Source organism: Diabrotica undecimpunctata, chromosome 9 (genome assembly GCF_040954645.1).
Source record: "Diabrotica undecimpunctata isolate CICGRU chromosome 9, icDiaUnde3, whole genome shotgun sequence".
Classification (NCBI taxonomy): Eukaryota; Metazoa; Arthropoda; class Insecta; order Coleoptera; family Chrysomelidae; genus Diabrotica; species Diabrotica undecimpunctata.
In genome coordinates this window covers 34,970,587-34,984,520 of record NC_092811.1, presented here as the reverse complement: position 1 = coordinate 34,984,520, position 13,934 = coordinate 34,970,587, and the positions used below count along the sequence as shown (strand labels likewise).

The following is a 13,934-nucleotide window of genomic DNA, read 5'->3' as shown; positions in this document are numbered from 1 at the left end:
TGTCTTCGATTTTCTTTGGTTCCCTAATTTATTCCACTATTTAATGTTTAGGCCTTGGATGGTATTCCAGTTCTGCGAATTTAATCCTGGCTCTATCCTTCATTATTTCCTTCACCCAGACCTATTGTAGATCCCTGTATATGAAGCGTTCTGCTACATATATGGGAATGTTGACGGCTTCTCTTAAGCAGTTGTTGTAAACTGCTTGAATCCTTTTCTTTGTAGTATTGCAGGTATGCACCCATGCTAGAGATGCGCAGGTAAGTATCTGAAGAATGATACTGTTTATTATTCTCATCTTGGTTTTTATCCTTAATTTGCATTTTCTGCCTATGATCTCTAATGGATGCTTTAGCCATATTAGCTTTTTACAATGTGGCGTTTACGTTCTTTTTAAATGTCAGTTCTTTATCCATGATGACTACCAAGTATTTGGCCTCGCTTTTCCACTCGATGGGGTTGTTCTGTACAGTAAGTTGTTCTACTGGTTGCTGATGTTTCTTTTTGAATAGCACCGTTTGCGTTTTGTCGGAGTTTATGGCGATTGTCGATCTAATACTCGACTCCTCGATTATGTCTATCGCGGTTTGCAGGTTGTTTAATGCTATGTCAACATTTCGGTGCTTGACTGCCATTGCAGTGTCGTCTGCATAAAGGCTCAATAGTGTTGCTGGTGTTCTGATATTGTATGCGGTAAATATTGAGTATAATAGGGGTGAAAGGACTGCTCCATGTGGCACTTCAGCCACCGGGGTTTCGAGTTCGGATAGGACTTATCCTATCCAAACTCTAAAGCTCCGGTTGCTCAAGTAGGAAGATATTAGTCTCGTGAATGCTCCGCTGTAGCCATAAAATCTCTTTTTGTATATTAGCCCTTTATACCAGACTTCATCGAAAGCTTTTCTGACATCCAGAAATGCTGCTCCTGTATACTCTTTATCATTGAATCCAGCTGCTATGTACTCTGTTAGTCTAAGTACTCGTAGCTTGCTGAAGTGGTCTGCTCTGATGCCAAACTATTCTTCTGGAATTATTTTAAGCCTGTAGTCTGCTTAAGATGATTCTTTCCATAATTTAGATAATTACTGAAAGTAAGCTAATTGGCCTGTAGTTTTTTGGAAACTTACTGTCTTGATCTAGTTTTGGAATCATGATGATGTGGGCCTTTTTCCATCTATTTGGGAGTTTTCTGTATCTTAGCATTGCATTAACTATGATATTTAAGAATATTATCGCTTAGCCGGTAGATATTTTAGGGCTCTGTTTGTTATCCTGGGGCTTTCTTAGGTAAACTATCCTTGATTAGTTAGTATATCTCCTCAGGTGATGTTAAGGTAAAATGTCATTGGGGCTTTCAGGTCTTTCTCTCTGTTTCTCCACTTTTTCGGTGAAGTCGAGGTCTTCGGAAATAAAGTGACTTTCCTGTTCAATGCAGTTACTTATATTACCAATAGAGTCGCGCTTCTCTCGAACGGACTTTGGCAAAGCTTCTTGTGATTGCTCCTGCCCGTGTGTTGGTAGACGGGATTCTACCAGATGAAGTAGACTGGGTCGGTCTTGTGGTCTGGGGTATTTTTGACTTTTTCTTTAATATAATTTTCTATGTTGTTGGAAGCCTTTTGGACTGTTGGGATTTTTTTTTGGAAAAAGCAGTGCACAATAATTACTTAAAAACCTTTATTCGGAGGTAGTTCTTTCATCTAGCATCTAAGTGAACCATCAGTCCAACTCTTTCTAGCAATATCATGCGTGTCATACCATGTCTCATCTAAATAATAAATTGTTCGCTTTTGGTCTCGATCTTCTTGAATTTTTTCTAAATATTATAAACGAAAATGTACTATCCTCTTAGTTTCTATAATAGCCAATAATTTTGCAGATTTTTGTAAACGTTTATAAAAATTGTCTTGAATTTTTGTATCACTTAAATAATTGTCGACTACTACACTTTCTCTACTACTAATTGGGTTCTCTTGCTCCCATAAACGAAAAACTGTAGGTGATTTTTCCTATGTTCTAAACATTTTCTTTATACATGATTAGACAGTTTTGAAAAAACAAAACAACAAAAAAATATTACAATTGAAGGGGCAAGTGGTGGAAGGGGTTATGCTATAAAAAGTGATATATGAGTAAATTAGATTTAATGAAAAAGACAGCAAAGATTTGATTTCACGTACAAAGTGTCTATGTATCTGTTGATACGTATTTCGACCTAATAAGTCTCATCAGAACAGTTATTCATAGCCGTTTTTAACGTGAAAAATAATCTTCTCTGTCTTTTAGGAAGCAACAATAAAATGGCTTCGTTATGGACGCAATAGCGACATCTGATAGAAAAATCGGTAAGATAGTTTCGAAACAAATTCAGATTTCTGCTTTAATCTGAACCTTCTATAAATGCAAGGTATAACAGACGCTGATAAAGATGAAAATAGAGACATGGGGAATCTAAAATTTGCATTCCACGACATGTCTATCAACTAAGCAGAAATCTTTAACGAATTTGTTTCTTGTACTCATACAGAGTAGATCCGAATAAAATGAAAAAGACAGCAAAGATTTGATTTCACGTACAAAGCGTCTATGTATCTGTTGATACGTATTTCGACTTAATAAGTCTCATCAGAACAGTTATTAATAGCCGTTCTTAACGTAAAAAATAATCTTCTCTGTCTTTTAGGAAGCAACAATAAAATGGCTTCGTTATGGACGCAATAGCGACATCTGATAGAAAAATCGGTAAGATAGTTTCGAAACAAATTCAGATTTCTGCTTTAATCTGAACCTTCTATAAATGCAAGGTATAACAGACGCTGATAAAGATGTTAAATCAAATCTTTGTTGTCTTTTTCATTTTATTCGGATCTACTCTGTATGAGTAGGTACAAGAAACAAATTCGTTAAAGATTTCTGCTTAGTTGATAGACATGTCATGGAATGCAAATTTTAGATTCCCCATGTCTCTATTAACATCTTTATCAGCGTCTGTTATACCTTGCATTTATAGAAGGTTCAGATTAAAGCAGAAATCCGAATTTGTTTCAAAACTATCTTACCGATTAAATTAGATTTATGTAAGATTTGTTGGCATTTTTGAAGAAATCAGATTACTACTTTTAAGTTGTTTCATTAGGAAATCAAATGTTGAGTTATCTTAATGAGCACTAAAATTGTATTTTTCATTAAATCACGAATAAAAAAAGTGGTTCAAAGGTACATGACCCCTTCTACCGTGGATTAGTTTGGCTGTATTGACCTCAATAAAACAATATTAGGATTAAGTACTTTAATGAAAGTATAATAAAAAACAATTTAAAACCCAAACCTATAATGTATTCTAAACAAAACAAGCAAAAACTGTAACGGAAATAAAGCTTTATGGTTTATCTCGTACGACGACATCTATTTTGTTTGGTATTTTCAACATCAAGGCAAATAATATTTTCATAGAAACCCCGATGTTCCTCTGGGCGAACGGCAACTGCTCACGAATGTTTGCAATTTTTTTTCCACGATGTATACTGTTTTGTTACCAATTCTAAGGAATTTAGTATTTGTTGAGGGCACATAGATTTCAGATAGTGGATATTTGAAGAGCAATACTTTCTTAGAAGGGGTGTACTCGTCGTACGATTCTTTATATAAGTAGCTACCAAAAAACCTCGACACGAATCCATTTATTGCCATCCCTAAGAGAAACTTTTTCATTTAGAATGTTCTTTTTTTTTATTAACTAGTCTTATTTTTTTTGCCAAACCATTAAACGGTTGTCCATATTAAATTTAGAACTGCATTTTAATCTGTATTTCTCACTACATAGGAGGTCAGAACAGGGACGTTTTGTAGGTACGACATCAACTTTATATGAAATACAGCTTGCTCCCCTTTTTCTGCTAATAGCTGCAACATTTTTTTTTATGTCGAGATCTACTAAATACCGAGAATGGTAAGATGTCTTACATTACAGGTATCGGTTGCGCGAAAAATATATTATTTTACAATTTTACAGCATCAATTTCAGTTATTGAGTTGGATATTGTGTTTTTCTTAAATTAATTACTATTTAACTGGGAATAAGCCACAATTAAAGGTTAAAATACGTTTATTGACGTTTCAATTTCCACTTCGGAAATCGTTCTCAAAATACAAACATTAGTAAATTAAACAAATTTTGTTTTTGTTACTTAGTGAAAAATTCTTCTAATAATTTAATTTTATCTGACTCATCTATATTGACAATTCAGACATACATTATACATTTTAAAGTAGACGACTTTAAAATGATATTGCCAATATTGTTGAGTTGCGTTCCTGGGACGACTTTACTTATAAGATAGTTCATTCGATTACATGAAATCAACTTTAACTTGAGAATATCCGTCAGAAAAGATCATAACATGTAATTCGTCTTTAAAAAGACAAATACATGCCATGATGAGAGTAAAATTCTCCTGTTAGTGATTCCATAGTAAATTATGAGGGAAAAACCAGGAAAAAAACCTCATAATACTATCCCGACATGGTAAGTATTTGATCTTGCATTTAGTTTACCTTCAATAAATACCAAATTCCGATTTTATATGTTTGTTATTTAAAAAATATAAATGATGTATTCTCTATATGTTACTGACTTACCAATACTGGTATTTTCTTTTTAATAACTGCCTCTTTCAATATGGGTAACCAGATCCTACTACATTCTGCCGAGGAATTCGCGACACAATTGGTCTCATTTAGCATAATTAGAGCCGCTTCTTTGATTTTTCTCTTTTTACCATCCGTTTCTTTTAGGACTATATTTGAATCATTCCATTGAACCCTATGTTCATTATCCCAAGCATGTTTACAAATTTGAGATCTATCAAATTCTCTATTTTTAATATAGGATTGATGTTCACTTATTCTAACATTTAATGGCCTTGATGTTTCACCTAAATAAAACTGATCGCATTCACAAGGTATTTTATAAATGCAATTCTTTGTCCTTTCTTGTTCATTGTTAGGTTTGGTTTTGGACAAAATAGATCTCAACGTGTTTGTCGTTTTGAATGTTGTTGAAATGTTGAATTTATTTCCTATCCTTTTAAGCTTTTCCGATAATCCTTTTATATATGGTATTGTTATTTTCCTCGTATTATCCATTGTATATGCTGTAGGATCTCGTTCTAAGTTGTTTTGTTCTATTCGATCGATTGTTGAAAATTCCTTATTTATAAACGATAAAGGATAATCATTTTTTAATAAAACAGATGTTAACAAATGTTTCTCATCCAAGAACGAATTTTCGTTATATATTTATACATTTTATATAAATATATAACGAATTTTCGTTATATATTTATATATTTCATTATACATTTTAAAGTCGTCTACTTTAAAATGTATAATGTATGTCTGAATTGTCAATATAGATGAGTCAGATAAAATTAAATTATTAGAAGAATTTTTCACTAAGTAACAAAAACAAAATTTGTTTAATTTACTAATGTTTGTATTTTGAGAACGATTTCCGAAGTGGAAATTGAAACGTCAATAAACGTATTTTAACCTTTAATTGTGGCTTATTCCCAGTTAAATAGTAATTAGTTTAAAATGCCACAAGAAAATAGCTTCAGAACAATGTGTTTTTCTTGTCTAATTTTTCCTGGCTATTATTCTAAATCACTTTCTGCATCATTAATTGTCCTTGCGACAACATTTTTTCGTTTAAATTCAAGCACACAACTGCTGTTATTAAATTAAAATCGCGTCACTTTTAAGGTTATGTTTATGTGATACCCGTTTGCTTTAAAATAAGTTCATTAATTGAACGAATGACGGAGTTATGTACGTACATAACCACTTTTTTCAAAATTTTCACGTGCAGGCCAATGCTGTTTTTCACGCAAGAAGGGGTTATGTACCCATAACTTCTTCATTCATGTGTGAATACTATAGCGAATATATTATTTTTGTATGGATGGGGGAATCATCGGCACTTGACTTATTCTTCCAGCATAGCCTTGATAATTTCTGTATCATAACCCCTTCTTACTATCTCTATCTGCTAAAATAAATTAACTAGAGACCACCCATGTAGGGAATAAGTTACATGTAGACATAACTCCTTTATTCACCGCAAAATGTAAATTTTTCAAAAAATGTTACATAGCCCCTTCATCCACTTGCCCCTTCAATTATAACGCCCACCTCAAAACAACGAAATTTCAATATATCAAAATTGAAGAAGTCGCCGATATTTCAACAATCGCATTACACACTGTAAATATATGTCATTTTAGAACTTGAAGTAGAGACTTGCATATTGGCATAGTTAAATTATTAGATAATAAATATTAAGTAAGAGAAAGTAAACTTTGTTTTTACTTTTAATGACAGAAAAAGCAAATTCACTAGCGGAACCGAATTTAAAATTATTCTGCAAATTATATTAGAAGCATTATTTAGTTACAACATCTCATTTTTGATGGTAAAAAATATCTTGATTTGTCTGGACTAAAGACGATATTTTTTTGAGTTTTTGTCGACGGACGATAGATAGATAGAGGCAACTTTATGTTTACACGAGTGATTAAAGCTTGGATGTCACGAATTGTAATAGTTTGTAATAACATCTTTATCAACGTCTGTTTTGCCTTGCAATTCTTAAAAGGCACAGATTAAAGCGAAATTCTGAATTTGGTTCCGAAAATTAGTTTACGGATTTTGTTATCAGATGTCGGTATTTGCGTTTATAAGAAGCCATGTTAGAGTTGCTTCCAAAAACAGAAAAGATTTATTTTCACGTTCAGTGCGGCTGCGAAAGCCGTTCTGATAAGGCCTATTAGGCCGAAATACATATAAGCTGATGCGCAGGCGCCCTGTACGTGAAATCAAATCTTAACTGTCTTTTCCTTTGTAATGGTTTGTCTTTTACTAGATATAAAATAAATTTTATAAAATTCATAAAATTCAAACTTTAATCACTTGTTGTCTGATATTACCAACTTTTGAGTTGCGCCACCCTTGCGTGCAGGCGACGATATAGTCTATATGGTCTCTTACCTCCAAAATCCATCCATTGTCGAATTAACTCTATTGGTGGTTGAGCTCCAAATACTTCAAGAGCTGGCATGTTAAAGTCGTCGATAAAAAATATTTGTCTTTTCAGAACAGGTGGCCCAAATACTCCTCTTCGTCTTCTGTCTAATTTAGAGTCAATGAGATCCTGTAACAAGTAATAAAAATGTATAGTAATAATATAAATATTATATATTCGTAATTCTCAATCCCATATAGGTACAAGCGCGAATATAGGTACAAGGTTCTAGTGCATTAAGATAAAATACAGTAAACTGTCTATTAACGGACACCTCTCTTCAACGGGCACTCTCAACAACGGACTCGGTCAGTAAATGATAACATTTTTTTCTAAATATTTCCTTAATCGGGCAGTTTAAATGATCATCAATTATAAATTACGGAAATAATTGTTTTCCCATTGGGATACTAATAATTGCTTATGATAAAAAGATACAAACATAAAATTTATGATATACATGTTTACGTTATCAGCCCTAAGTAATAAAAATCTGTTATAATTTTGATGTTTCTTCTTCACATTTTACTGTTTAGCAAAGTAAGTTTAAGTTTACTGTTAAGCATATGTAAAAATTCAACTAAATGTGGCTCTTCCTCGATGTAGCGCAGGCTTTTGACAAAGTGTGGCATGACAAATTGTATCATAAAATGAGATGTTACTTACCAAAACAATATTCTGAACTACTACCATATATATCTGACAGATACTTTCGAGTTAAATATGAGGAAGCATACTCAGAATTAAAAAAAGTTAAAGCTGGAGTTCCACAAGGAAGTGTCCTGGGGCCAGTGCTATACCAGCGATATTTCATCATTAGAACCAAACACAATTGCGACATTTGCAGACGACACATGCATTTTAGCTAGCAGTCGGACAAAACCACGAGGATGCAGCAACCATGCTACAGGACTCTGTTGAACAAATTAACATTTGGACCAGGCGATGGCGTATCAAACTGAATAAAACAAAATCTGTTCATGTTTATTTTACTAACACAAGAGAACAACATATCCCAGTTAGTATAAATAGAAACCAAATACCTTATGCAAATACTGCAAAATATTTGGGTATGCCATTAGATTCCAAGCTACGTTGGAAAGCACATATTAAGAAAAAAAAAGAGGAATTAGAAATTAAGTTCAGAAAGATGTACTGGTTGATGGGAAAAAATCCACTTTGTCTACTTATAACAAATTGTTATGGTATAAGCAAGTCCTTAAATCGATATGGACATATGGGATACAGCTGTGGGGCTGTACAAAAGAAAGTAACATCCAAATTATACAACAATATCAGAATAAATTATTAAGGAACGCCGTTAACGCTCCATGGTACTTCAAAAACTGTGATCTTCATCGAGACCTCCAGATGGATACGGTTATCCAGACAATAAGTAAGTTTGCCGAGAGTCATGAACAAAGGCTCTCCAACCACGTGAATGTCGAGGCCATCAAACTCCTAGACAGCGCCAACCAGATAAGAAGACTTAAGAGAACGAAACCGTTTGAGTTAGTGCTATAAGTGAGTGAAAGTGAAAAAGCAGAGCAAAGTGCGGCTAAAGTGTACATGTTAGCTAGTAGTACTATAATGTATTAGAGCCTAAGGAATATTGCTAAATGTAACCTTAGATAAGTTTTTTATAATATTTTGTATATAGAACTAACTTGCTTATTGATCAGAGTGAATGATCAGATAGCAATAATCATAAGATTCCTGTTAGAGTTTTATTAAATAAAAAAAAAATCTTGTTTAAGAAATTCTACGAAAATATATTTATAACCAACAAGTTGTTAATAATTTATATGTTTTAAAATTGATGGTTGAATTCGTCAATCATACGAACCAACGAAGTTCGTAAAATACTTGAAACGCTAAAGAACAGCAAAGCAGCAGGTTAAGACGGGATACCAAACGAATTACCGTATTGAATACTGTACTAAATTACAATAGTAATCAGCAAAGGACCAACCAGATGTAAAATAGATATTGATGGCATCAGTATTGAACAAGTGTAGCGTTTTAAATTTTTCTTTTAACTACGAAATATTGTTAAAAATTTCTAAAGACGCCCCTGTTTTGTCTGTTTGCAACGACGTTAAAATAATCGATAAAAGGCCTATTTTGTTTATCTCGTAGTAAAGAGGTGTTAGCACTTTTTTTATTTACATTTAAAATTCCCCATTTCGTACATGTTATTTCTAACTATAATATTTTAACATTTTTTTGTCGTCGAACAACGATTTGTTTACATTCAGGCCCCAAATATCCCGGTTGAGAAGAGGTTGTTAGAAAAAATATTGCAAGTATTGTGCTTTTCCTCTCTGAGACGCATTAACTCCGGAAGAGATTCAAGGTTAATTTTCACAATTTGAAGTCGTAAGGAATTTATGTGAGAAGCGGGGAGGGAGGTATTTTGTGTCTAGTTTTGAAAGACCGGCCGGCAAGGGGACAGTTGAGTTAAGGGAGTTGGTGAAGCGAGAGATGTCAGAGTAGAAAGATGTTTCGGTAATTAGGAATCGCGAGTCGATTCAAATTTTTTGTGTTATGTCCTAAGACCGGTTAAGGTGATAGTACTCTTTGCAATATGGCAGTTTAAAACAGAGTAATCACCATAAGATTTGTGCAATACACCGGCACTGATGAAATTTGGAAAATTATTATATAGGATGTCCCCGTCGTCAGCTTGCTTCCTCCACCGAACCTAATTCTACATATTTTGATTGTTCGTTCCTGAGCATAGAAATGGTTGTTTTGTCCCTGTTGGAGAATATGTCCAGATAGATGTTCCATAGATGTTAACAAGTTTTTTTTGAAAGTTAAGTGCTTAACAGTGAAATCAAGGTAACATTTAACATATTAATTTTAAAGTAAAGACAGACATTTTTTTGCTAAAAGTAATAATAATTGCTTTCATTTAAATTTAAGAATTGGCAATAATTAGAATTATTTTGTAAACTAAGTGTGGTTGCTGTCAATCTTTTGTTTATTTTGTCATCAAAATTAAATGTGACATCTGACAGCTAACTCTAATTTGTTTTTGTTGTGACAATTTTTAATTTGCTTGTATAGAAAGATGTTTTATAGAAAAAGTTAAATCTTATATATTTTCATGAAGAAGGATATCCTTCAATTTTAATTTAGCCATATTAATAAGATAATCTAGGAACCATTTCGAAGAATTTTGTAGCAACCTAACATCTCCTTTGTTAACAGGCAACACATGTAAGTTTTTTTTTGTAATTTTATATTTTGCAACTTTTAATAATTTTTGTGCAATCTGTATGTTTGATAACTGATTGTATGAGACAAAAATAAACGTTTTGATTTGTTTCTCTGATCCATTTTTTTATTTATTTTAAAAAAATCTCCTAACCTGTTTGTGTTTCTTTATTTTAGGAAGGAAGAAACTTTCTTTCTTCCAGCAGGAAGTTTTCTTCGAAGCGGCGTCCCCATTTAAATAGCTAGAGGTATTTATTCTTGTCTTTGTTTCGTTTTTGTTCCAGGAGATTTACGTAAGTAACCCCTTTATTCCATTTTTTTTAGCTGCCTAAATCCGAACCCTTGTCGTTCACTTATTCACGACCCCAGCTCTCCAACTAACCCCTGAGTGCCCGTTCGCATAGTAGCGTTTATTTTGCTTGCCCTATCTTGACCCCCATTAGTTTCTTTCCCCAATTTTATAAGTACCCCTATTTTCTTACCCTATGGTAAGCAAAATATTATCGTTACAGAAGTAATAGAAATAAAATACCCTGGAAGTACTTGTTCAGCTATGGAAACCTGGACAAAGAAATGAGAGATCAAGCACAAAAAGCAAATAGAATGGTAGGATGCCTTAATAACACTATATGGCGTAAGACCAATAATAACATATGCCTCAGAAATAAGACCCGACACAGCCAAACACAAAGGCTACTGGAAACGGCAGGAATGATAGTAATGAGAAGAATTGGAGGAAATACGCTAAGAGATCGAAAGAGAAGAGAAGACATTAGAACAAAATGTAACGTATAGTGTATACACGAATGGACTCTAAATAGGATAAAAGAATGGAATAACCACATAAGCAGAATGGGAGAGACGCGTGTCTTTAAAATAGCAAGATGTAAGTCACCAATCGGCTGAAGTATCGAACGACCGCGCAAAAAATGGAGTGACAAACTTCCATAGAGGTATTAGTCTGACATTGAACAAGCAGAATTGCTTATAAAAAGGAAAAAAAGAAAATAAGAAGAGTAAAACCACCATCATCAGATTCCTTAACTAAAAGCAGGCCATTGCCTATAAGATCGAGGTCAAGTGGGTCAACCATCAATTTTAAAAAACATAACCTATAAACAATTTATTGTTTATACATTTTAGTAGAATTTTTAAAACAATATTTTTTTAAAACGATTTTCAAAGTGGAAATCGAAACGTCAAACGTTTGTTAAGAATATAATTTTCATCACAATCAATTGTGACGTAATCCCATATAAACATTTAACTCGAAAATACTCCTATTGTATTTTAATTTAGTCTTATCTTCAGTAAAATGGATATAGCTACTATCGTAAGTAAACGACTCAATTATTTAGCTGGTTTTATTCAAAAACCACAAGGGACAAAACTATTTCAGTTTCATCCAAAATCACATCAAAATTGCATTTTCCTCAAAAGTATAAAAACATGACAAGCATAGTTTAATATTAAAACAGCTAAATATAGCGCTGTTCTAATTTATATCCAATAATATGAATGTCTATTTATCCTAACTAGCAAATAATTTATTCAGAAAATACGTGCCAGAATGTCCAAAACTACTAAACCTGAAATAATTCTGAGGTATCTAGCATTATAACGTGCACCGTCTGAATAAATAAACGATAATAGTGGATTTATATTTCAATAAGTTGAAAATTTATTTGGAATCTCATTATATTTATATATCTGAGATAGAAATGTTTTCTTCTTCTCTAAAGCTTTGAATTCATTGTGAAATAAAATTTGCCTTAGGGAAAAAGCTTAAAGGACACCGGCACTTTATTTATAAAGGTTTAATTTGCATGAAATATAAGTTCAATATATTGTTCTCCTAGACACTGCATTAAAAGAGAACTAGTCGGAGGCGACTTATGCAAATAATACCCACTGGGGCTCTAGGCAAACTACAACTAAAGGGAAAGAACTATTATCAGATGTTAAAAATGTTAATATTGCTGTGCCATTGAGAAACACGAGGCAACTTGATGACGAATTAAAAGTTTGTATAAAAAATATCCAACAGGTAGCTTGGAGAAATACTCCCACAATAACTTTTAAAACTTAAAAAAGAATCAGAGAAGTCGTAGTAGAAGAAAGACAGTTAAGAAAAAATGGCAGCAATACAGAGCTCCACGAGTCCAAACTAGTCTAAATAATGAGACATAAAAACTAAAAAGGGAGATGCAGAATATAAAAAATTCAACAATTGATTATTTTTAAGTAATTTAACAGCTGCCAGAATACAGATTATTTGTTATGGAAGTCAACAAAAAGAATGAAGAACCGATTATTCACTCTCGTACTATCAAGTTGGAAAATTGCAACTGGGCTAGAAATAATGAACAGAAACCATAACGATTTGCAGATCATTTAGAAAGCACGTTCAAACAGAACGAAAATGACGGTGAGGAACTGAGATAGAAAAAACCATTCCAAACGGAAGACAGAATAACATTGACATCACTTAGAGAAGTAACAACAGAGATAAAAGAGAATATTTATAAATCCTAAGAAAGCTCCAGGATATAATCTCATAACAGGAGAAATATAAAAAAATTTTCCAAGAAAATCCATTGTTAAGCTGACACACCTAATAAATGCTGCTTTTAGATTAATATATGTTCCATAAATCGTTTGCTGATCATTTTTTCCATTAGCTTACACATAGTGCATGTGAGAGAGATGGGCCTGTAAGATTGTGGAAAGATAGTTGGCTGATTTGGCTTAAGTATTGGTATAACAATAGATTTTCTCCACTGAGATGAAAATTTATGGGAACTCCAGATTATATTGTATAAATTAAGTTTATACAATATAATCAGAGTTTACTAAGACTATAATTAGACAAGTGCTTTAGGAATGTATAAGGAATATCATCGGGCCCAGCTGCAGTGTTTCTACTATTAGCTAAGGCAGATATTAGCTCATGGATAGTGAAAGGAGAATTAAGGGATCTTCTATATTCAGATGATACCAGATAATTTCTGTGTGAATATAAGTCATGATGAAATAAAATAATATTATTGGTTTTATTCCTGAACTTGTCTTCGAAATGTTTGACAAAAGCGTTAGGAATAAGTTCATGTGAAGTGATCTCTATATCATTTGAAATTAAACGAGTAATTTAATTATTAGTTTTGTGACCTTGAATTTGTCGTATTTTTTTTTCAAAAATGGCTCAAAAATTCAAAAAAGTTTTCTTTGATAGATGATACGTAATCTTGCCAGGATGATTTTTTACTTTTTTTAACTACGTGTTTGGCCTTGCCTTTGAATTTTTGTAAGTTATTAGATTTTCAAGACTTCTATTTTTTTGGTACTTATTTAAAGCTTTTTTGGATAGACGAACCGTCTCTTCACAAGAAGAGTTCCACCAAGGAACTGCTTGATATTTGGAAAGAATGATGTTTTGTCAATATGGGTAAAAGGTCTATGGGCAAAATAAAACGACTGTTTCCTGCAGTAAATGTAAAAAGTTTTTATGCAGAGAACATACACGTGCAGTATGCGAAGAAAGCCAAACTGAACTTATTCGGATTAACTAAAAGTTTTCTTTTTTTTATCGGAGTAGAAAATAGTTTTTTTAAGTGTTACTCTACTTATTAAA

The 13,934-nt window shown here is 32.7% G+C and overlaps 1 protein-coding gene across 2 annotated transcripts in view; it reads right to left on the bottom strand.

The window, feature by feature from the left end:
• The window catches only part of LOC140449818 (dynein axonemal heavy chain 1-like), a 1,063,244-nt gene that overhangs the window by 461,142 nt on the left and 588,168 nt on the right, over window positions 1-13,934 (bottom strand). For both annotated transcript variants that reach the window (XR_011951893.1, XM_072543176.1), the window contains exon 34: window positions 7,048-7,210. Coding sequence is in view for 1 of the 2 variants with exons in the window: in XM_072543176.1 (XP_072399277.1) it covers window positions 7,048-7,210 (163 nt within the window). In the remaining variant the exon portion in view is untranslated. The remainder of the gene's footprint in view (window positions 1-7,047; window positions 7,211-13,934) is intronic.